Source organism: Cupressus sempervirens, chromosome 5 (genome assembly GCF_028749045.1).
Source record: "Cupressus sempervirens isolate cs-2001-9-10 chromosome 5, ASM2874904v1, whole genome shotgun sequence".
NCBI lineage: Eukaryota > Viridiplantae > Streptophyta > Pinopsida > Cupressales > Cupressaceae > Cupressus > Cupressus sempervirens.
The window spans coordinates 635,589,199-635,614,458 of record NC_143122.1 but is presented as its reverse complement, the minus strand read 5'-3'; the positions used below and the strand labels follow the sequence as shown (position 1 = coordinate 635,614,458).

The 25,260-nt window shown below is 37.5% G+C and overlaps 1 protein-coding gene and 1 pseudogene across 2 annotated transcripts in view; one reads left to right on the top strand and one right to left on the bottom strand.

Moving 5' to 3' along the window:
- Positions 1-7,343: 7,343 nt before the first annotated feature.
- The window catches only part of LOC149557501 (uncharacterized), a 41,119-nt gene continuing 23,202 nt past the window's right edge, over positions 7,344-25,260 (bottom strand). The window contains exons 3-5 of one of the 2 annotated variants that reach the window (XM_089832155.1): positions 8,087-8,165; positions 7,890-7,935; positions 7,344-7,757 (exon numbers count right to left, since the gene is read on the bottom strand). In XM_089832155.1, coding sequence (XP_089688281.1) covers positions 7,748-7,757; positions 7,890-7,935; positions 8,087-8,165 — 135 coding nt within the window. In that variant the 3' untranslated portion in view covers positions 7,344-7,747. Of the gene's footprint in view, positions 7,758-7,885; positions 7,936-8,086; positions 8,166-25,260 lie in introns of those variants that run through there. The other variant, XM_089832156.1, reaches the window with a different exon arrangement.
- LOC149557502 (protein OVEREXPRESSOR OF CATIONIC PEROXIDASE 3-like) lies at positions 12,383-13,619 on the top strand (annotated as a pseudogene).

Here is a 25,260-nt window from a genome sequence, read left to right as displayed (position 1 = left end):
ACAAGTTTAATGGCATGAAGTCCCTCTTGAGTGGTTTGTCGGCTCTGGCATGTACCACAGCTCAACACCCATTCCCGTGCATCGTTGTAAAGTGTGGGGCACCATAACCTGACAAGCGAAACCTTCTGTGTTGTTGTGTTGGGTCCCATGTGGCCACCTGTCGGCCCTTCATGCGCTTCCCTTACAACGCTTTGCACTTCTTCCTCCATTACACATCACATTAGTACTTGATCAACGCCCATCTTATAGAGAAGACCATTTATTAGCTGAAAAGTTTGGCTTCTTAAAACTAGCTTCCGTCATTCGCCTGGTGGCATCTCTCTCGAAAATTGGGAGGTTGATAGGTACTCCCCTATAGACTTGTACCATTCTGGAAGAATGGTGACTCTGAATAAGTGTGCATCCAAAAAATCATCATTGACCCCTTTCGACGACTCCCCGGACTTGATTCGCGAAAGCTAGTCGGCAGTGACATGACTCTTCTCAGGTCGAACAATGATGGTGAAGGTAAATTCCTCTAGTAGCAACAGCCATCTGCTAATTATGCCTTGTATGATTGGTTTGTTCACCAGGTACATCAACGCCTGGTGATCCACGTAAAAGGTAAATGGCGTAGCCAATAGGTAATGTCTGAACTTTTGTACCAAGTACACCATCCCAAGAGCCTCTCCCTTTCAGTGGTGCTATAATTCCTCTCGACTTTTGACAGTAGCTGACTTGTGAAATACATTGGGTGATCGAGACCATGATCACAATCTGCACCAACGTCACACCTATGGAAAAGTTTGATGCGTCCATGTGGACATGGAACTCCCTGGCCCAGTTTGGATACGCCAATATGGGCGCTCCCAACAATCTATTCTTCAGTTTTGCAAAGGCGATCTCTTGCTCGAAAGTCCAGATGTATGGTTCTCCTTTTTGTGTCAACTTGTCTAAGGGCAGAGCAATTCTGGCATAGTTCTTTATAAACCGTCTATTATACCCAATGTGCCAGAGAAAGGACTTGACTTTGGACACATCCGTCAAAGCTTCCATCTCTACTATCACCCCTATTTTATTGGGGTCGGTCTTTAATCTTGTCTTGCAAACAATGTGTCCAAGTAGTTTTCCCTAAGGAACCATGAACCGACATTTCTTTGGATTCAATGCCAACCTCGCCCGTCAACACCTCTCCATACATTCCTGAAGTGCCTTCAAGTGGTTGTCTTGTCCACTGAAAATAGACCAATCATCCAGAAATGCGCAGAAGTTGTCTACCGACATTTTGTCAAATATGTGCAAAATGATCCTTTAAAACGTGGCAAGTGCATTACACAATCTAAAGGGCATTCAGTTGTACGCATACACGCCATCCTCCACCACAAAAGTAGTTTTCAATTTGTCTTCCTCAGTAATGGAGATTTGGTTATAGCCGAAAAATCCATCCATGAAGGAATACATCTTGTGTATGGCCACTTCTTTCATAATCATCTCGATGAACGGAATTTGGAAGGGATCTTTTATGGTGACCGCGTTGAGGCACTAGAAGTCCATACATATCCGGATTTTGATCTCATCCTTCTTCATCCATATCACAATTGGTGACACCCACTCGCTTGTTTGAACTTTGAATATTATGCCGACCTCTAACATTCATTGTATTTCCTCATCTACGCGGGTTGCATAGTTTTTATTCATTTTGTACAAGCGCTTCCGCACAGGTATGACTCTGGGTACCAACTGTATGCGGTGGACACACATCTCCAGCAGGATTCCCTTTAAATCCTTATAAGTTCACACAAATACATCTTTGCACTCCAGAAAGATTTTGAATGTCACGGCCTTCAGTACCGAGTTCCAGTCATCTCCCACAAGTACGTTCCTTGGATTCTCTATCTCCAAGATTAGAAACCTCTAAGGACAGCTCTTTGTATCTTATCTCTTTTCCTTCAAAGCAATGTGCGGGACTCTCATTGATCTCCGTGTTTCCTTCTCTGTATTCCACAAACTGTGGTGGAAATGACTCCTCATCTTCGGGTTCTTCGACGCCAAGCATGTACGTATGGAAAAGTTCAGTCTTCCATCTCCCAACGAAAAAGTTCATTCAGTGAACTTGTCTCATCTTCTGAACACTCCTCCAACTCTAAAACACATTCGTCATTCGTATTCATTCATACTTCATCTCTTCGGTGCTCTTCGTCTGACTTCGACGATGAGGCCATTTCTTCACTTACCATTTGAGTTCGGAGATCAGTCACAAACTTCCGCCCTCCACTTTCATTTGAAAGGATATTCTTCTTCCAGTTATGATTTACTTTCGCGGCCACCAACCATCCTCTTCCAAGAATGGCATCATATCCCTTTTTTTTCAATGAGATTACTACGAAATCCAACACAATGGCTTTGTCCCAATAGTTACTTGTTGGGCCACCAGGGTCCCCAAGGGTTTTATCCCATGTTGGTCAGCGCTGAGTAGGTTGAATGTGGACAGCTACAAGGTAGGCTTTCCCAACTTCCTCCACATCTCCTCGAGAAGAACATTCACCTTGGACCCACCATCCACCATGGTGTCCATCAGGATGGTTCTGAGGATTCCCATCTCGACTACCGCATGATGACAGTCGTTGCTTACTGTCAGCAACATGGGATCTGTTGTGGACCCTCTTGGTACGGTTGGTTGTCTTTTCGTCTCCGACTTGTTTGCATGGATATTCAATAATGTTGTCCTTAGTTGGGGTACTACTTGTAATAGGTCTTGAACTCTGACGAGCACCTCCATTTGCAGGATCTGATTGACCAAATTGTTCTCTCCCTCTACGCACTGAGGGACGACATCTTTTATATCCTTCGTAGCCTTCATTGTTTTTTCTACGTCTTCTCGTGCCTCCAACAACCTTTGCTTCTCCGTGCGGGGATCAAGATAGGTGGCCTAGTTGCAGGTGACGACCACAACTTTTTCTTCGTCAATATTAATGAGATTTACTTATTTCGGGCAATTAGCATCTTCGTGATCTCCTGGACCACACCATCAACATAGTTTTTGTGAAGTGTCGTTCTTCGACACTCTGGCGAAGTGGCCCCACTAGTTACATGCCCAGCATTGGATTATGGGTCTTCCCTTGGAATCATATTGTATTCGATCTCTATTATCATTCCCGCCCCGTCCTCGGCAGTTGTTCCAGTAGCCGCTGGATGTGGCATTATTGTTGCCCTGAGTCTCATTGTTTGTGCCAGAAGTGAATGGTTGTTCTTGTGTGAACAATATCTTTTGGCTTCTAGTCTTCATGTTGAACGAACATTCCTTTGCAGAATGACCTAGGACCTGACAGATACCACACATTGCCTTTCTGGGGCAAGCTCCCTTTGAATGACCCTTCTCTTTGCAATCCATGCACCAGATTTCTCCTCCCTCCATGTGGCCACTCATTCCCACCATGGACTTGAATTCCTTTTGCATCCGCTCTAAGTCTTTTTGGAGTGCTTGCACTTTCTTGTTGGGCTCCTTGTTGTCAGCACTGCTTCCCTCATCGGAGGATGATGAAGATTTACTTCTCTTCTTCTTCTTCTTCTTTGTTGTTTTACTTTCACTTTCTAGATTTAGGGCACCATCATATGCCTCGATGTATGATGTGGGCGAAACTATCTTCATTTTTCTTCTTAATGCCCTGTAGAGGCCTTCTACAAACTAGCATTTCTTTGATTCATCTATCGGTTGAGTACCCATCCAGCTAAGATCTTTAAGCCTTCGATTGTAGGCTCGAACAGTGTCCTCCTTCCCTTGTTTATAGTTGTAAATTTCTACTACAACCTTGTTATCATCCTAGAGCAGTCAAAATTCTGCTTGGAATTCTTTCTTCAGATCATCCCATGTGGAGATCTTTGCCTTGTCCATGTCCAAGAGCTAATCCACCGCCACTCCCCATAGGCTAGCGGGAAATTGGTTCAACCATTCATCCACATCCATGATCGAATTGGCGATCCATGTCATTTCGCACGTACGACAATGTCACACGGGATCCTTCTTCCCATCACCTGTGAACTTTGGGAGTTTTTGCTTTTGAGACATTATGCTTCTTGCCTGTTGATTACCACTAGATCGTGTCGTTGAACTATTTGAAGTTACACTGACCATCGTGCAATGTTGCTCCAGCACTTTCTCTTGCCCCGGTGTCTTCTGTTGGCCTTGCCTCCTCTCCTATTTCACAGGTTCCCTCTCGTAGTGGTGTACATGATGAATGTAAAAATTGCTCCTTTGTTTCCTCAAGCATTGCTAATCTATGCCGAGTTTCCTCCAACAACTCCTCGTTGCTCTGTCCCTGTCGTTCCGGTGAACTATGGCACCCTTCGTTGGTTCCTGTGAACCCCGCTACAACCAACACACTAGGTGATTCCTTCGACTACACCTCAATCTGTTCCTCCGCAACTTGTCTTATTCTCCATCGTCGTTCGGCTTCGCCATGCACAATTTGTAATTCGTAAATTTCTTCCCTCAAATTCCTATTCTTATTTAAAAGATTGGGCATCTCACATATACCATTATAAAATAAAGCAAAACATAACACTCTTTTATTTATTTACTCTGTATACATAACGTGTCTACTTATGCGACAACAATTACAGACTTCTTAGTGCCCTAAACACCACGGCGCAACAACTCATGGTTCAGTTTTCTGATGTCATGTGGCTCTCTCATCAAATTTCGTGAGGATCTCCTAACGGTGTTCCTCGCGTTCTGCTTCCTCCTGGCGTCTCTTTTGTGCCACGTAGGCTTGTGCGATCAGAGGAGGAAGTTGGTCTAGAAATTTGGTCGTGGTTGGGCTTGCGTGCATAGCATCCCACACGTTTGTCGTAAACCTGTTCTCTGCGGCTTCCCTACGTACGAAAGTTTCCAGACCTACGCGATACAGAATGTGAAAGTTCTGTGCTGCCTCGTGCTCTCCTTCAAAAAAATGTGTTTCATCATCGTCATTTGTCTTCCGGTTGTCTTATATTGTTCTTCCCATTTCTTCGTCCTTCCATACTACTCTAAATTTGAACTAGCAACGGTGCAAAATGTTCAGCCCGTGGGTGAACAGGAAAGAATTCATATAATCAATGCAAAATACTATTCATTATCAAATGTTTTTATGTACACAACAATGATATGTCATACAATGATAATGATGCCAAAATACATAAGTGTTCACGACATTTATAATGTCTAAAATGGTGCCAATGAAACGACACAACTGCCTCTGCACCGGTAACTGTCTAACTACCCTTTTTGCCGAACAACAAACGTTGCATGTTGACCAACAATTTTTTCTACCACTGCAATCCTCTGTTCCAACCCAACAGGAACAAAAACCTCTACCTTAATTGGCATAGATTTAGCAAAAGGAATCTCAACCTCTTTCAAAATTGCTTGCATCTCATCCGAACCAAAAGAGACCTGTTTAACTTTTGTTGTATTCCCATCCCCTTAGATGAGGTTTTAACCACCATATAGTGTTGCAAAGAGGCTCCCTTCCACCATGAAGAGGGGTTCTTAGACTTATCTACTTTGAAATCATATTTTGCCACTATGTGACCTATTGTAAAACACTTTCTATTTCTTAAAGAAAAGCCTTCATAATCTAATAACTAATCCAAGAGCCCTTTTGACTACAAAGTTAATCTCTACCAAGAGACCTTTAGAAGTGTCTATCTACAAGAATTTGTGCACAAGTAGAGTGAAAGATATCGGAAGAACCAAAATCCACCATTAAAAAAACTCCTAAAGCTTCACCCATTTCCTCAAGGACAAAATCCATCCAGAGATGAAGAGGGAGGTTAAGAAGACAAACCCAAATTGGCCTCTTACAAAAAGATTCAAAAGATGGGTTAAAATCGTGATGCCAAGGATTAACCATTAGAGGAAAGCAATTTTCCCATGTAAAACAAAGTGCTTGCGGAGAAAGACCCTCCTATCCTCTACATATCTAATTTATAACCAATGTTATGGTAGTTATATATCGAAATTCATTCTCAATGTTGACTTGCAGTATGGCTTATGTGTTCTCCTAAAAGCTGTCAAAGGAGAGATTTTCGCATCATAGATTTTGAATATAACCAGCACAGCAGGACAATTAGACAACGAATAGAAGTTTGAAGTTTTATTCATTGACCTCGAAAGATTTATGTCCCAAACAATCAAGAATCTCTCTACGGATGTTAATGAGACAATCATAATTCCCTATTAGTTTATCCCCGCTAAAACAAAATGGAATATGAATATCATTATCAGTTCCAAATTTTACTTTTTAGTAATGATCTAATTCAAAATGCATATTTCCTATAAAGATTTGTAGATATTTATGAATCAAGGCATGTTGAAAACTTTTTACTTGAAAAAAAACACAAGCTATTTAAAGCGAACTGTCAAAGAACTCATTTACTCACCATATCCAGGTAGGCTATTAGAAATTCAACATATGCCCCAGCCTGGGAAGGTTCTCCTGTCCAGAGTAACAATCAGTGCTCACTGAATGCAACAGCTCTGTTTTTATGTCTACCGCAGTTAACTTACAAGCATGCCTTCCGATCTCCTTTCAGTTGGTCAATAATTGACAATAAACTTATTACAGTTTTTACCCGCCATAAAACTTCAGATTACAACTAAAAATTAGCACATTGCCTGTCTAGTTTTTAACACCCAGATTTTAATTTAGATTGGATAGGAACATTATTCAGAAAAGCATATGTCTAATGTTTACAAGAAACTTGCATATAGAATTAAAAATAAACCAAGTTACTACAAAAAAAAAGATACGATTTGAATGCAACTTTTTAGGCATAATTTTTTCTTACAAGTAGCTAAACTTGTGTAATAGTTTTCATTCAAATATTACCTAGTAATATAATGCATTGGACTATATGTGCCAGCTGAAGGTAAAGAGTCTAAAACTTATTGAATCCAGTACACAATTTTCAAGACTAGGCTAACGAATAGTGGTTACAAAAAAATTTCCACCTCATGGTATTCAAGCCAAAATCAAAATCAATGCATTGCCAATTAAAAATGATTTTGCAAGTGTATGCTTTTTCAGTCAACAAAAAAATTGTGCGGGTGCGTAACAAGAACATAATCTCTTCTTTACCATAAGCAAAAATTCAAACCATTTAAAATCATATGCCAAAAACTAAACAAAGCATCACATATTAAACATCAGTTCAGCAGAACCTCCACTTAACACAAACCAGACAGATATAGTACATTTCTTTTAACACTAAATATTAGTAGAATTATTTGGCAGTACATAATATACTTGTGTGTTGCAAAATCTGCACTTAAAAATGTAAACAGGCAAATACAACAAGTAACCATCAACTCATAGCACTGTGCATAACGATAAATTTATCCAATGATGCATATTATCCTTCTGTGCTTTAGAACTTACAACTAAACAAACAGGACAACAAAACATTGGCTCAGAATAGTGTACATTAGAAAACTTAAGGCCTTGCTCGGAGAACAGTGTACATAAGAAAAATTAAGGTCTTGTCCAGAGCATCAGATTTCATAAAATGCTGATGATACCCCCTCAATTGGATACATTTCACACATGATTATAGCAGTGTTCAATAAAGAGAAACATTCTCGCAACTGATTCCAAATGCATGTTTGCAATGTTTAAGCAAAATCTATAATATATATTGCTAATAGAAAACTGCAAAATCAATGGTAGATTTACCACTTTGACAAGTTGAAGCTCTGGATTAAATTTACAGAGGAAGACTCGGCTAAAATTTATTTACCCCTGCAGAATGAAAAACCAACAGCTAATCTTAACAACATAATACAGCTCTCTCCATATGACTAAACATGCTAGAGTAAAAATTCTACCATCAAACTTATACAGGATAGAAACTACAATTCTGGCAATACTTACGTGCTCATCATTAGTGTGATATTGTCTCCTTTCAAAAGAATGCGTCCTGAAAGGCAAATTAAAATGATAATTTTTTTTAGCACCATATCCACTAACCAGAAATAGAAGCCTGGAGTTGATCACAGCTGCAAGTAGTACACTTAACAGAACAATGCATGTTAAATTAGACTATATTTTCCAGAGAAGTTTATACAAACCTAATGCTTTACGACTCTTTTTCTTTATAGAAACCTCTTCAGCATCATCCAGTACAAGGTTCATATACTCATCAAATCCCTGTCAGAAAGATCAAACAAATGCCAGAAGGCGACCACAAAGTTACTCTTAATTAATGCATTTACCTGCTTTCACTATTACCCACTTCAACAATAACATTTTAAGGACACAAGATATAAGGTTGTCCAGGAACTAAGATCCCCCTTGTACTTGGAATCGAGACGGCATAGGTATTAATTATCCTACTTTATTCCTGTTGTAAGTAAATAATACTCTGTGAATACAATAAAAGTGAATAGACAACTATTTAATAAAAATTACATATCAAGATGCTAGCTTGGTTAACAGAAAAAAATCAAATTCCAGATAAACATTTCAACCTCCAGCTGTTGGTCTAAGAAAAAACACAGAAAATTGTGGTAGGGATAACTAAACAGACTAGTGATAGTATCTAATTCATGCAATGTAGCAAACTATAAATATCAAGTTGGAAAACACCTGATGAACTAAACATCCATTAAAAACTTAAAATGCTCTTAGAAAAAAAATACTCTTACAAAAACTAATTCATAGTCTATTTTTTTTCTAAATTTGACCCAACAAAATATCCAGATAAACATTTCAGCCTCCAGCTGTTGGTTTACGAAAAAACACAGAAAATTGAGGTAGGGATAACTAAACAAACTAGTGATAGTGTCTAATTCATGCAATGTAGCAAACTATAAATATCAAGTTGGAAAACACCTGATGAACTAAACATCCATTAAAAACTTAAAATGCTCTTTAAAAAAAATACTCTGACAAAAACTAATTCACAGTCTATTTTTTTTCTAAATTCGACCCAACAAAATAAACAAAACCTCCTCAAGGCTCAAACTAATAGTTTCACCCCCTTTCCATACCACTTAACATGCACCCAGTTTGGGTGCAGCTTCCTAATTATCCCCTCCAATTCAAGGGAGTTGTCTTCTTATGAAGCCATTCGAAATTCCATTGGCTGGTCCTTGAAGGTCGACAAGTGCTCTTCTTTCATGGGAAACTCTACCTATGATCGCTTCTTGGTGGAGTGGCTGTGTATCTCTTTATGCCTCTTCATAAAGACATGGATCTCTCTATGCCTCTTCAAGGAAACATGAATCTGATGATTGGGGACCAGCCTTGGTTGTCACCATTGCTTTACCGTTGGTCACTTGGCTTCAAACTGCTCTCAGGGTCATCAGAAGGGGGGCCTGCTACTTGGTATAAGAATGTTTCTGATGATCAGTTGACTGTTGAGGATCCTGCCTTTTCAATGGATGTCTCCTCTAAGAATTTTGAGGAATGCTTAGCTGGTGTTGGGAATCAGTGTTCACATAGGATAGGAGTATTAAGATGTATAAAATAATAAGTTGATAGGTTTGCGGAGTGGTGATATGTGTATGAAAAATAAATGTCATAATATTATTAAGCTGTTTAACAACTATTTATTATTATTAGTTATATGGCTCGTTTAATAGATTATTTTATCAGAGGTCATTTGTTGAAACCTATTTGTGAATGTTGTTTCTTGAAAAATAGGATTAAAGAATCCTACTAATATATATTAACAAAAATCATAATGAAGGGAAGCACATAATATTTTTGTTTGAGATTATTTTTCACTTCTCTCACCCCAAATTTCAATTTGGTATCAGAGTGTAGATTATGTGCCTATTATTTTGTAATGTGAAGAAATTATTGAGCATTAATCTGCAGGCTTTCCATGATCATTTAGAAGGTTCGCTTATGGTGTTTGTGCAGAGCCTCCCTCCTAGGTTGAGTTAAAGCCCATGTTAGCTGATGGTGGAGGCATTTTTGCCTTTTACCGAATTGTAATTGATGTGGTCTAGAGAAATCCCTTAGTGATCGAACTCCTGTGCTGAGATCTGTGGCATGATTTGTTGTAGCAACATCATCATGAGATATTTTCGCTTGTGTTTATTGTGCAGATGCGAACGTTTGTGCTTTGAAATTTGTTTTGCTTGGGCTCGCAGTTAAAGTTTTGGCCCAAGTTTGACAGACGATAGTCTATGGTTGAAAATCAACAAACTTTAATGCTCATATACTGGGCCCATTCTCAAGTTTATTAGGAATAGCTCATTGTTTTTAGCAAAATCCGAAATAGCTCGTGACTTCCAAGTGGTCATACTGGCTCATATATTTGTTCTACCTGGTGCCCCATTGAAGTTTCAGCATCATTTGGTTCCAATTCACAATGCATTATATTATATATATGTAAGGATGTCTGCAAGATCACAGATTCGGCCTTTAGATTAGCTAGTGGCATTTGGTAAAGCAGATCGAAATTTCATTTTGATATTGAGTTATCATATCAATGGAATCATTGATCTTCACTCATACTTTCATCCTTATCATTCCAATAAGGAACCAAAGGCAATTGGAATATATAAGATTTGGGTGCCACAATTTAGCAAGTCATGGGCATTAGATTTCCTAGCCGTGTGTGGAACTTGATATGGTATAAACAAAAAGGTAGAAAGTCCTATGCTGATCACTTAATATTACATTGAAGACCTTCAGCAGCATAGATCACTGTCAATATTTCAACTGGTAATCAATTGAAATCCAGCAAATTTGGAAGTGATGACATGCAAACAGATGTGAGTTAAGTTATTGATTTTATTTGGTTAAATGTTTAGGTTGAGTATGTCGTAATATATAATTGGAGATATTTTTGTGTTAAAGGCAGGTTATGTTTATTTTAAGAATAGGCACCATTTTTGAGAGTGGTTAATTGTTATGTCATCAAAATTCAATAGTGTCTAGAATAATAAATTTTGTATTTCAATTGTAATTGGGCACATCATCGCTACTACACGACATCCATCTTGGGAGGCTAGGTATTTTTAGAATGGAGAAAAACAGGAGTTGATAGGAAAATTTCAACATCCAAAGTTTTACACCTGGCAAATCAAGTTATAGTCTATGTTGGCTATTTGGCTGCAGATGCGGATGTGGGTGCAAGAATTGGATGTGCAGATGTACAAAAAAAATTGGGAGCTTTGAATGTGTTTATAGTATGATACTTCATCATTCATCAAGATAAATATTAAATGCCAACTGATAGTTCACAGATATTGAAATAACTAATAAGCCATATCATATACATTTATGTTCACAATTCCAATGCAAATCAGAAACTCCATGCAAACGTGTAAGGAACAGCTGTAGATGGTATAGCTTTGTCTGGAAGAAATTATTGACACCAGAGCTAGTGTTTGAGGTGGTTTAACCCTCAAACCTGATTGCTACGCTGCCTGTGCCAAAATGAGCATTCAGTGTGATCAGACTTGATGCTGCAGCGCATGTATTTGTGACCCTAATTCAAACCTGTGCTTATAGAAGTCCTCCTAGGTAAATAGTTGCATCTTTCTTTGAATTATCACCCTTCAATAAAGGACCTTAAGTAGTGGGACTGCAGTGAATACCCCTCTAATGGTGAGGGAATACTGTCAATTGTGATGATAGGCCTTGTCACCAAAGTAGATAAATCAGACATAACCCTGATGGCGCTTCAGATTGCAGTGATGTTCCATCTTAAAAATGACAAACCTCAGCTCAAATGAATAGTAAACAGAAAATGCATACTGAGATGCTCTATGGATGCTCTCCAGCACATCCACAGGCCTGTGTTGCGCTTCCTGGGCACCTCCAGAGCACATCCACCTCTGAACACATCTGCATCCAAATCCAGGCCTGCCAGGAGAGAATCAGCAGCTAAGGTTACAGTTGATTCTTATTGAAAAGAATCTGCGGGATGTGGTAAGTGGAGCATTGGCAAAACCAAATGATGTTGATGAAATTGCAAAGTGGACTGTGAAGAATCATAGAAAAAGACTAAAAAGTCTTTGCTTGGTCTTACACTTTCAGATGCATCCCTACACCACATTGACTCATCAAAGAGATCAAAGGAAGATGGGCCTAAAGCCGAAGTTGTTTGGACTGAAAATGACGGAAGGTGACAACATTGTTCAACATATCGGTAAGTTTCACTCCCTATTGAATCAGTTAGCTGAATAAAAACTAAAGTAGATGATGATGATTCAAAAGATATTTTGTTGAATAGCATACCTCCTGATGGAGCCTAAAATTTCATAAGTCTCTATTCTCCTAGTTGCCTCGTCGTCCATGTCATATCAGCTAATGGGAAAGACATAACCAAGAGATGCATATGTTTGCAATATATATATTCAAGTCTATGATTATAATATTGATGTGGAAGCTGATAAGAGGAGTGAATGGAGCAAACAAACAGAACTAATGCATCTTTTGTTATCCATTATTGTTTCAGGAATCTGAGATGGAGTATTAGTTTCTTGGAGTTTATCAGAAATTTGTATCCTTTCAGACAGCCTTCGCAATGTGCTATTGTAAATCTAAGGATCATTTCATGATGGAAAGGGCTCATTGATATCAAGGCATTATAATGCAAAGTAGATTAAATGCAGAAATATAAAACAACAGATCTTAAATGCATATTTTAAAGCATATTGGAGCAGGGATACAAGGTAGGCCAATCTATAATGCAAGTAGTTTCCCTTCGAGGATCTAATTTGATTGAGGTGCATGTAGTACATCACTCAATTGGAGTGGCTTACTGGATTCTATTCTGAATGGACAGTACCTGAATCTCTTACATGATAACCAGCATCATCTCCAACAGTTGCTTCTAGATCAGATTGGTGCAATCAGATTTGAGAGATTGTTTCTGAACCCTGTTATGTGTTGAGAGGGCATACTATTAATTATTCAGAAACTACAGAAGGACGAAGAAGACAACGAGGACTTAGCTGATGCTGATTTGGAGGCATTGTTTAGCCAATTGGAGAAGCATATTGAAAAGGGTACATTATCTGATGATGTGGAGATTACTGAAGAGGAAATGGCCAAATTTGAGGAAGAATTAAGGGGACCATCAAATTTAGATGAGGGTGATGAGAAAGCATAACTTGACTATGCACCATCAGAATTAGAGGACTATCAACTGCAGAAATTGGCTGCGGCATTGAATGTGGGTCGTCGTAAAGCCAGCATTAAAAAGCTTACAGCAGAAGTAGGCCTCAAATGAGGAACAGTCCTTGAATTATTGCACAATCCTCCTCTTCAGCTAGTTTTGTTTCTTGACAGGGAGTATCCAACAAAATCAATTGAAGATACTGAGTCTACCAAATATAATGTAGAGTCATCTGAATTTGAAAGAAAACCTTCAAACTCTATATTGACATCTCAGGCTGAAACTGAGGTGCAAAGAAATAAATCCAAGTCACCAGTATTTGTGAATCTGAGGGGCTGGAATGCAAAGAAGATGCTAAAAAAGTGCAACTTGCAACACTGGAGAAAGTATATCAGCGTACGAGGCGCCCAACTGAGGCAATGCTGAGTAATATGGCGCAGTTGACAAACTTGCCACGAAAGTCTATTCTGGATTGGTTTGATGGCAAAACAGACAGAGGAAGATTTTTGTCTAGACCATAGATTGGTAGAATGCAGACATCTAAAATAGGAGTCAGCTTTTCAAGATGGCCTACAAAACTGTGGTGCGGAAGTAATATTTGGAGCAGATATCCGTGAAAGAGCATTTCAGTGCAACAACAAATGCTCAAATAGCAATTCTGAAGGCTTTCGTACCATATGGGAGTTTCTCAAACAGGGTTTATACTTATCATTATTTGAAGACCTATATCTAATGATGTTTTGTGTCTCTCGCAGGTATGAAGGATGCTGTCTGCGTGGATAAGGGCACGAATGAGTGCATAGAGAGGGGTCCTGAAGCGGTTTTTGTAAACATAAAATCTATGACATGATGCTAGGATGCACCACCAGCCAAAAGACGCAATCCCGAAAGCTCACAATGGATTAGCAGCATGATATTCGCGGAAGGAATCAGGAGATCGAAGTAGGAAGACGCACCAGCAGTACCTCCGATAATGACGAATAAGTGTCAAGTGATAGAAAAGATAGTAGCTCAGATCCAGCGGGAGGAGCACTAAAAGCGTCTGAAGTCATTGTATAATGGGGTTGAAGCTATGTTGGAGGAGTTATTGCGTATGATCGGGTGCAAAAGTCTTCATGCGTATGAGAATCTGGAAGAGGAAGAACGTGAGTCAAAAAAAAAATTGCATTTGGTTCTACAAAATGATTTAAACACGTGCTCCATGAATTAGTGAATTCATACCCAAGTCGATGGATGCAAAAGACTCTGCATTAACGCCAGCAGGAGATATAAAGCAAAGGCGTTTAATTATATTTTGATAAAATTAAAACATATAAGTTTTCAGTATCTGTTAGTTTTATTTATGAAGAGACGCAATTCTTGGAAGGCAACAGATGCCCTTTGGACATTTATAAATATATGTAAAGTAGAACCAAGGAGGATACGATATTCATATTCATTCTTATTTTTAAAACAAAAATTCTATCCTATGTTTTATGATATGTTATATCTTCTCATCGGCAACAGAGTGACCTGTTGAACCAAGCTTGTGGATGGTGGATTTTTGAGTCAATCTCATTTGGTCCTGATAAATTTGTTGTGGATAGATCATCCTTAAGGAGTCTCTACTTATAATTTTTTCGGCATAATCTATAAGCACATTTATTTCTATTTGCATTAGAGTTAAACTTATTATTAAATTGTGTCCTTTGTAAATGTCTTTTATTTATTTTTTATAAATATTTTAATATTTGGATAAGTGGATTGGATCATTATAGCATTTTAAATTTGATAAACATAAATATTGTGAAATATTTTATTGTTTCCATATTTATGTCTAATTTGTCTCTGTAAGAGTTAAATGCATTTTAGACTTATTTAAAATTGCATTTAAATAATTGATCCATCCTGTCTGATTATTAAAATTGTTTATAATTCGAATATATTAGATTTTATAAAGTTGTACGTTTCAATCGATAATTTTGACTCTATTGCCCATCTAATTAAGCACTGGTCTTTTGCTCTTAATTCATAATCCATATGCTGGCAATTGTTTAATTTCTTGCCTTTGAGAAAGTAATATATTCATCTGATGCTTTAATCTATATTTATACTTTATTTAAAACATTATTTCAATCATTTATTTTTGTTCTCAGTTCATAAATCACAAGTTTAAAGTTTTTCTATATTTCTTGCCACTTGGAAAACGTTTATTGTGTTCGCATTCTAATTGATCTGTTTTAAGTGTCTTGGATCTAAGTGTTTCGTCCAAAATTAGGTACACCCGCCTCGGTTTTGCAGAGCCGAAAGTGCAGGGAAATTGAACTGTGTTGTTTAGTTCCATCAAATTGGCCTTAACCGGTTGGATATCCCAGCATCGAGCAGGCAAGGCTCGTAGGATTCCAATCTGCAGTTTTGGGAACCAACACCTCCTAGTTATGGAAACATAGTTTTAAAAGTAAACAAAGTGGATGCTACCTTACAAAAAAATAATATCTACTTTGATTGATGAAGGAGCTAAGAAAACTGAATAGAGGAAACTGCAATGTATGACAAAAAAAAATTGAATCATTCCTCCAAATCAAACTCTTCTGCATCAAAAGAAAATCATTTCTTCAAGAATAGAATCTTGTGCTACTATTGTAATAAGTTGTTAAAATTTTGAACCAGAAGTGTAAACTAAAACTTTAGGGAAATAACAAGAAAGTTTATACTGGGAAAAACCCTCCTCACCGAGGGAAACAACCTAGGCCCCCAAATTTGTGCACTTTATTTGATTTGAATAAGAAGAATACAAAACTCTGAGAATCTTTGAGTGTTTTTCACAAGATAATGAATGATCTTCTCACTGACTGATAATAAATGTCCTTCACATCACACAGACTGATAATAGATTATATCAAAAATCAGATCACTCAAAAATACGACTACTACACACAATTATGCTGACTATATAGCACTGCAATTCCAACACATGAACTATAGATACTAAAAATAAAAATTGTACAGTGTCAAAACACAGCCCGATAGCAATCAATCCTGGAGATTTATCACCACTGATGTCTGATAATGATAAGACAGAAATATAAACATAACTTTTGAGAAGACGATCTTATAGCAAAACATCAAGCAGCCCTTCAAAACATCCTGCCATTAGCAAGAAAAACTATGACGCTGAATGAGAGCCATAGAGATAATAGACACGCGCGCTTGTCCATGCTCTTAGAAGGTTAGGAAAGAATAGTGGTTCCAAAAGAAGTTAATGAGAAGGAAACTGTTGTCATTTCTTTGGACCAAAAATAAAAACAGGAAGAGAAGCCGATAATATCATACGCCAAAAATAATGCATCGCGCTTAACCAACGGCAAGTAATAAAACAATAAAAATAATACTGCTCAACAAATATGAAGATACAAAGAAATCATAGCTGACGGCTTCAATTGCATTCTACAAACACAAATAACATGGGCAGATGACGTGGAAGGTCAGTCATCAAAGATTGCACAGGAGGAGAAAAAGTTGCTGACAAAGAACTTCATATGCCATATAAGACGAACACAAAATATAAGCTGGGAAGATAGCAGAGTTCGCATAGGACATGTACAGCCAAGAATATGAAGTATAACAGAACACATGACTGTGCTCAAGCAATAACCAGAGAGCTAGAGTTCATGAAGACAACTTAACAGAGAACCAAAAGTTACTGAAATGGAGAATCCAAAAAATGCAGAACTGAGGTAAGCGAAGATCTATCTCGCTGCTATATTAGAATTCAACACTCCCTCTTAGCAAGAGAGAGATTTTCAGAGTACCTTCCCATAAGTACACATAGCTGCAACCAATAGTAATGTTAAGACAAATTTCATCAAAGATTTAACAAGATTGTTATCTCATCATAACAATAAGAAAATTAACCAAAAAAAATTGTTGTTCACCATAGCTACTCCTAGAGAGTGAAATGAAAGGATAAGACAAATAATACAGAATACTTCCACCATGTCTACTCGCAGAGAATGGGTTCACCATGCCTACACATAGAGGGTTTAAAATGAGGACTTGCACCTCAATCTTCTTCCAAAGAAAATTGTATTTCCACCATGCCTACTCGCAGCGGGTTGAATGGGGACTTTCACCTCAACCTTCTCCCAAAGAAGAATGCTTCCATCATGCTACTCGCAGAGGATGGAACAAAAAATCTCACTTTTAAACTTCTCTCGTAGAGAAGAACTCACAATGAAATAAGTCACTCAAGTTGAGACTCTTTCTTAGCAAGAACATCTTTCTCCACAGTGCCAAGCTTCTCCCAAAAGTATCTAAACTTTACCCTAGGAAGAGGCTTTCCTTTGAACCATATCTATGAGATAATGATATTTACATAGTTACCGAATTCGTGCATATACCTCCGGATCTGGATTCAGGTCCGGATCCACATGTGGATTCGTGAGGATTCGGGCAAGATCCATAATCGTGCCTGTGGATCCATCAAGATCCACGGCCTAGATCCACACGCGAATCCACGGCAAAGACCAATAAAAAAATTTTAAATATGGGCCCAAGGTTTTTTTTTTTTTGTTTTTTTTTCCTAAAGGCCCTAAACCCTAAAAACGACCCTCTAAGTCACAATGCAAGTTCATTTACTCTCTATTTTGTTCTCTCATACTTGCTAGTTTGAAGTGAAGTGCTTGGATTCGAAGGAGATCGGTTGTGGAACTCGAAATACCTTGCAAGAAGTGTTTAAGGTATGCATTTCAACCATATTCTTGAGTTCTTTCATAGATTATTGATTTATTTTTAGTTTTCCAAATTTTCAAGTCTTTGTGTAAATGTGAAGCATGGTTTTCTTTCATTTTTTTTTCTAGATTGCAAGATTGGAACAATGAGTAGTCAAGGCTCAATAGGTGGGGGTGGGGCTGCACCACCAAACTTCAAAATTGATAAGGGGTCTCCTTTATGGAAACACACAACAAGAGTCGCACAATGTCCTAGGGGTGGGGCATACATATGGAAATGTAATTATTGCAAAATACAACATAGAAGCTCCTATTCCCGAGTGAAACTACATTTTTTGGGCCCTGTGGGTGAAGGAATTAACACGTGTTAGGGTAGTGATAAGAAAGGATTACCAACTGCACAAATAGCAGCATTAGCAAAAGAGCAAGATGATGTTGATAGAGCAGTTGCAAAAGCAAAACGTGGTGCTTCCAAAAGAACAAATACACCAACACCATCATCCGATCAAACAAACACAAGAACACATCCTTTTTTGCCTATGCCAACTACAAATGATGAAGATGAAGACCCATCTCTAGTCACCCGCAAGAGAGGCCCCCTAGATAGGGCATTCCAAAATGAAAAGAGAGGCATTGTTGATCACAAAATTGGATGTTGTTTAATTGCAAATGGTGTTTCATTTAATTTTGTGAGATCACCTTATTTTAGGGAGATGGTGGAAGCAATAAATGATGCACCCCATGGTTACAAACCGTCTGGTTATGAGAAGTTGCGCACTACCATATTACATGATGAGAGGAAATATGTAGAGGCTCAACTTCAACCAATAAGAAATTTTTGGGTGTGCCTATTATTTCGAATGGGTGGAAAGATTGTAAAAACCGTCCATTGAACAATGTTATTGCTGTATGCCCTAAGGGGGCAATGTTCTTGAAGGCAGTTGATTGTGTTGTCCAAGTGGTTATGGACAATGCAAAAATTTGCAGGGCTGCAAGGATAATTGTAGAGTCTAGATATGATCATATCTTTTGGACACTATGCAACGTCCACTCTCTCAATTTAGTGATGAAAGCAATTGGCACCGAAATAGATTGCGTGAAAAGGATATATGAAGAAGCTGAAGAGATTCAAATGTTTGTGACAAATCACTACATGTCACAAGCAATTTTTAAATGTATTACTAACTTGAGTTTAACATGTTCTTAGGTTGCTGAAACCCGCTTTGCCTTTCACACAATCGTCTTGAGACGACTTGTGAAGGTAAAAGAAGCATTGAAGCATATGGTCATTAGCCACCAATGGGTCGTTTGGAAGAATTCCAATACAACAAGGGCCTTAAATGTGAGAAGATTGATACTAGATGAGGATTGGTGGGGTCTTGTGAGTTATGTGTTGGAAATCACCGATCCAATAATGGCAATGCTTCGCTTCGCAGACAGTGATCAGCCATGCCTTGGGGATATTTATGATTCCATGGATAGTATGCTGAAAAAAATTAAAATGGTAAGTTTTACGCTTTTTTACAACAATTTTTTTATTTGAGAGATATCTAGATTCTAAAGTTTAAATTGACATATTCACTAATTATAATTATTATTCATATTTCATATCCTAGGTCATACAGAGGAGGGAGAATGATCCTGAGGACACCCTTTACAAGAAGATGGAAAATATTGTTCATCATCAATGGAACAAGATGACCACACCTTTGCACCTCCTTGCATATGCTCTATCCTCGAGGTACTGTAATTCTTATCAAATGCCTGTGCTTATTTTATCCAATGTTTGTGCTATTGATATTTGATAGTGTTCAATTGTCTTTTGTTATCCCCAGGTACTATAGTGCAAATGTACTTCGCCTTCCAGGTAGAGTGCCACCATTTAGAGATGCAGAAGTTGCAGATGGGTATAAGAGGGCACTAACTAAGATATTCCAAGATCCAGAGATTGGGGTAATTGCGAGGAGTGAATTTGATGCCTTCAACTCAAGTGAGGATTTCCACCCTATTGCTATAGCAAACCAAAGCAGGATGGGTGCGATCAAATGGTGGTACCTTCATGGGCAAGCCTTCATGTACCTCCAACCTCTTGCCATAAAGGTCCTATCCCAAGTATGTTTGTAAAATTAAGCTTAAGGTTAACACTCTCAATTCCTTGAATTTATTATTTAATTTATTTATCTTGATTGTTGTATTGATGATTTTTAATTTCTCTTTAGGTTGCCAGCTCTTCTGCAACTGAGCGGAATTGGAGTACTTACTCCTTTATCCACTCAGTCAAACGCAACCGGTTGGCTCCAAAAAAATCACAAGAACTTGTGTTCATTCACAACAATTTGCGCTTGTTGTCACGGAAGGATCCTAAGTACAAGAAGGGGCCCGAAAAGCTTTGGGATGTAGCATCTGAGACTCCTGATTTAGATATGACCATCCGAGATATTGCTAGATCCACTTTGATTGATGTGGATGATGAGGAGGAGGATTATGAGTTAACAATCCCCTCAACTACTAGTGGTTTGGGTTCCTCTACTGATACAGATGCAGCACTTGCAGCTCATCAGTACCCCTCTGATTCAGATTTTCTTGAAAATCCATTTGATGATTAAATCAAAAAGTTTAGTCTTGACTCTTGACTCTTTTATGAGTAAATCATGTTACAAACTTTAAGTTTAATGATCTATATTTTGAATGTTACAAACTTTCACTTTCAATAATTCAATTTGGATGTGTTGATTTTCTTTATAATCATGAAAATAGATTATTATCAATGTCATTGATCAAGTATACTAGATTCATACATGCATACTAGAATCATAGATTCATACTATGAAATGATTTAGTTTTAGAATTATGTATATTTCTCTTATTTTTCAATATATATAATGCATATATGTATTATATATATATATATGCACGAATCCTCCACGAATCATAATTGGGGGAAAAAAAAAATCTCGAATCCACGGATCCGATTCACGTGCCCGAATCAGATTCGTATCACAAATCGGCAACTAAAGATATTTAATTTCTACATATTTGGATCTGTCATGAAAAACAGGATTAACTGAAAGCTTTACACCACTTAGATTATCACACATAATCATTGTAGGAACGAGACTTTAACAAATTAGACCAAGAAGTAATTTGCAAAGCCACACACCTTCTTTTGCAGCCATACATGTTGCAACATGCTATGCTTCAACCATGTGCTTTGAGCCACAGAAGTTTGCTTCTTGCAGCACCAAGAAATCATATTTGAACCCAAACTGAAGCAACAACCTAAAGTACTCTTTCTATAAGGAACGCACCCTGCCCAATCTAAATCGAAGAAGCCTTTTTAAAGTTATCTTGCCATTTGATGGACATTTTAATTCATATCGCACACTGCCACAAACATATCTCAGAATATGTTTGGCTGCAACCACATGAATTTGCCTTGGTTCACACATAAATTGACTCAATGTACTTACAGCATCAAAAATACCAGGTCTTGTGTTAAAGAGCAAGTTAATGAACAAATTAATTGTCTGTACTACCAAATCTGAAGCAGTTGCATCCTCAAATAATATTTTCAGATTTGCTTCAATGGGAGTGACTATGGATTTACAATCCAGAATTCCAAATCTTTTCAAAAAATCTATAGCATATTTACCTTGGCTTAAAATAATACCATCAGAATTTTGTCATACTTCGAAGCCAAAAAAGTAATGCAAAAGTTCAAGATCTTTCATTTTAAATTCTGAAGTTCACTCTTACATTTAACAATCAGATCATCATCACCAGTAAGAAATCAATCATCAACATAGAGTATTAGGATCAGCACTTTGTTGTCATTAATTTGAAAGTATAAATTTGGATCAACATCGTTCTTTTCAAAATCCAACCTAAGAAAATAATTATTAATTCTTTCATACGATGCTCGAAGAGCCTACTTAAGACCATACAAGGCCTTTTTCAGCTTGCATACATGTGATTCTTTATCATGAATTACAAATCCTTCAGGATGTTCAAAGTAGACTTCCTCTTCAATGACTCCATTTAGAAAAGTCATTTTTAACATCCATTTGATGAAGCTTCCAGCCTTTTACTGGTGCAATAGCTATAGTTGTTCTAATAGAGGAATAGCAAGCTATGAGTGCAAAGCTTTTCTCATAACCAATGTCTTTCTTTAGGGAAAATCCTCTAGCAACAAATCTAGTCTTATATTTCTCCATACTACCATCAGCAGCATGTTTAATTTTAAATAACCATTGAAGAAACCACAGGTTTACCTTTTGGTCTTGGAACAATGTCCCAAACATCATTTACCTTTTGGTACATCATTGCATCCTTCCATACTTGTTGATGAAAGGCTTCTTCCACACTAGAGGGTTTCGATGCAATTATGTGACTCATCAATGCAACATAACCAGCAAACTGTTGGGGTCTCTTACTTGCTCTAAAAGTACCACAAAGGGGGAGCATAGATTTCAGATTCTTCCATAATGTATCTAGCCCATATTGGCATTTTCTTTATTGCTGGAGTAACACTCGAACCTGCCAGAATATCAATTTGATTTGTAGGAGAAGGTGGACCAGCGAGTAAGTCTAAATCAGCAATCTCCCTCTTAATCTCTGAAAGTGATTCTAGATCAGACATAACAAAATCTTGAGAGTTTTCAACATTCCCTTCATGATTTTCAGAATTAGAGTCTTTGGATACTTTGCAAGCTATAGCTTCATAAGAAGTGAAATCCCTATTGTTTTCAATATGTTTTTGACCTGGAACATAGATCCTATATGCTTTTGAAGAATCACTATAGCCAAAAAAAATTCTTTTCTTTCCTAAAGGTTCCAACTTAGTCCTCTTCTCTTTAGGAATGCGAATATAAATGGGACAGCCAAGAATTCTGGAATAACTAATGTCTGGTTTGATACCTGAAAAGGCTTCTTTAGGAGTCATGTTGTCAAGAATCTGATGTGGGCAGCAGTTCTGAATATGAAGTGTTGTCCTGCAAGCTTCAGCCTATAGAAAAGTAAGAAGACCTTGATCGTCAATCATTGTCTTAGCAGCTTCAACAATTGTCCTACTCTTTCTTTAAACCACACCATTTTGTTGAGGATTGTAGGGAACATAGAACTCTCTCTTAGTTCCAGCTTCAACACACAAAAATTGAAAAATCCCAGACACCTACTCTTCGCCATTATATGATCTTAGAATCTTAATCCTTTTGTTAGACAAATTTTCAACCAAGGCTTTGAATTCTTTGAACTGAGGCAGCACTTCATTTGATTCTTTAGACTTAAGAAAGTAGATCCAACACTTACAAGAGAAATCGTCAATGAAGGAAATATAATACCAATAACCACAAAGAGAGGCAATAGAAATTGGACCACATAAATCTGAATGAATGATTTCTAGAATTTTTGTAGTTCTAGATTCACTACTATGAAAAGTGCTCCTAATATTCTTACCTAGAGTGCAAACCTTGCAAACTCCTTTATGATCCTGATAAGATTTGGCAAGACCAACAACAGCTTTTTCATAGAGTTTTTCATAGAGGTTAGAGTTCAGAAATTTAAATGCCCAAATCTCGTGTCATAGTTCACATGAATCGGATAAATTTAGAACAAGAGCATGATGAGGAGCAGAAAGTTTGTAGAGATTGTTATGATGAACCCCGATTTCACAAACTGATTTAAAATCAGAATTCCTTTTCCATGCCAAAACTTTACCATCAACAAAAGCCACATGATATCCTGTATCCTCTAAGGCTGATATAGAAACAAGATTTCCTTTTATACCTAGAACAAATAACACATCAGTTAGATGGAAAGGAATGCCAGAGTCCAATTTAAAGGATGTAGAGTCAGCACCTTTACCGAATGACTAGCATCATCACCAATAATGACATGCAAGTGAGTGTCCTTTTCTTTCAAATCAGATAGGTATTCTTTGAAACCAATGATGTGACGAGAAGCACCACTCTCAATTAACCATGTATCACTATTTGTAGGAATGTTACTAAAAAGTGCAGAAATAAAAAGAAATTCTTCAAAATTATTGCTAGACTCCTTTTGAGGTGAACAATTCTCCACATCTGCAATAGCAGCCCCATGAGAAGGTTTTGGTTTCACATTACAATCTCTTGCAAAGTGACCAAACTTATCACACCTAAAGCACTGAATCCAAGAAAGATCTTGTTTCTTTTTCTTGAAATCAGAAGATGAATCAGAGCTTTCATCTCTGAATCTTTTCAATTTTTATTTGTCCTTTTCCTTTAGAAGTATGATTTGCACATACGTGATCATCTTCAAAATATGATCTACAATTATTACCTCTTGCGTCCAATCTGCATTCTTCTTGAATACAATCTGCGCTTCAGCGATCAAACTTGGGAAGTTCATCTCTACCGCTGATGCCTTGAATGAATGACTCCGAAGAATGAGGAAGTCCATTCATAGCAAGCATAAACAGATCCTTATCACCAAAAGATTCACCAATAGCAGCAAGATGATCTTTTAACTCTGTAATTTTCATGAAATAAGAGACCACAGATTCTCCTCTTGACATCTTCATGTGCAGCAATTGACCTCTCAAGGCAAGGGCTCTGCTATTGAACTCATATAAATCTTTTTTTAGCTGATTCCAATTTTGAAATAACTGGAACCAGATGAGCTTTAACAGAACCTATTGTAATCTTTTTGGCTATCACTTTGTTTTTCTTCCACTAAGCTTTAGCAACATCATCAGATGGTTTTGCAACATCAGAGATCATATAATCCAATAAATCATTTTCCTTGAGCAATCGACACTCTTGGTTTCCAAGAAGCAAAATTTGAAAAATCTTCTAATCTATCCTCAACTTTCAAACTATTTGCCATCTTTTCGAACTTTAAGATGATCAAGGACACAAAACTTCTCGTTCAAAATCAGAATATGTCAACAACTTGGCTCTGATACCATGTTAAATTTTGAACCAGAAATGTAAATTAAAACTTAAGTGAAGTAACAAGAAAGCGTATCCTGGGAATAACCCTCCTCATAGAGGGTAACAACCCAGCCCTCTAAATTTGTGCACTTTATTTGATTTGAATAAGAAGACTACAAAATCTGAGAATATCTGAGTGTCTTTCACACAAATTGATAATGAATGATCTTCTCACAAAATGATAATAAATGTCCTTCACATCACACAGACTGATAATAACTATATCAAAAATCAGACCACTCAAAAATACTACTGCTCAAGTTCTTACTACACAAAATTCTACTGACTATATGGCACTGCAATTTCAACACATGAACTAGAGATAATAAAAATCAAAACTATAGAGTCTCAAAACACAGTCCAATAACAATCAATCCTGGAGATTCATCACTGCTGATGTCTGATAATGATGAGACTGAGAAATATAAACAGTACTTTGGAGAAGATGATCCTGTACCAAAACATCAAGCAGCCCTTCAAAA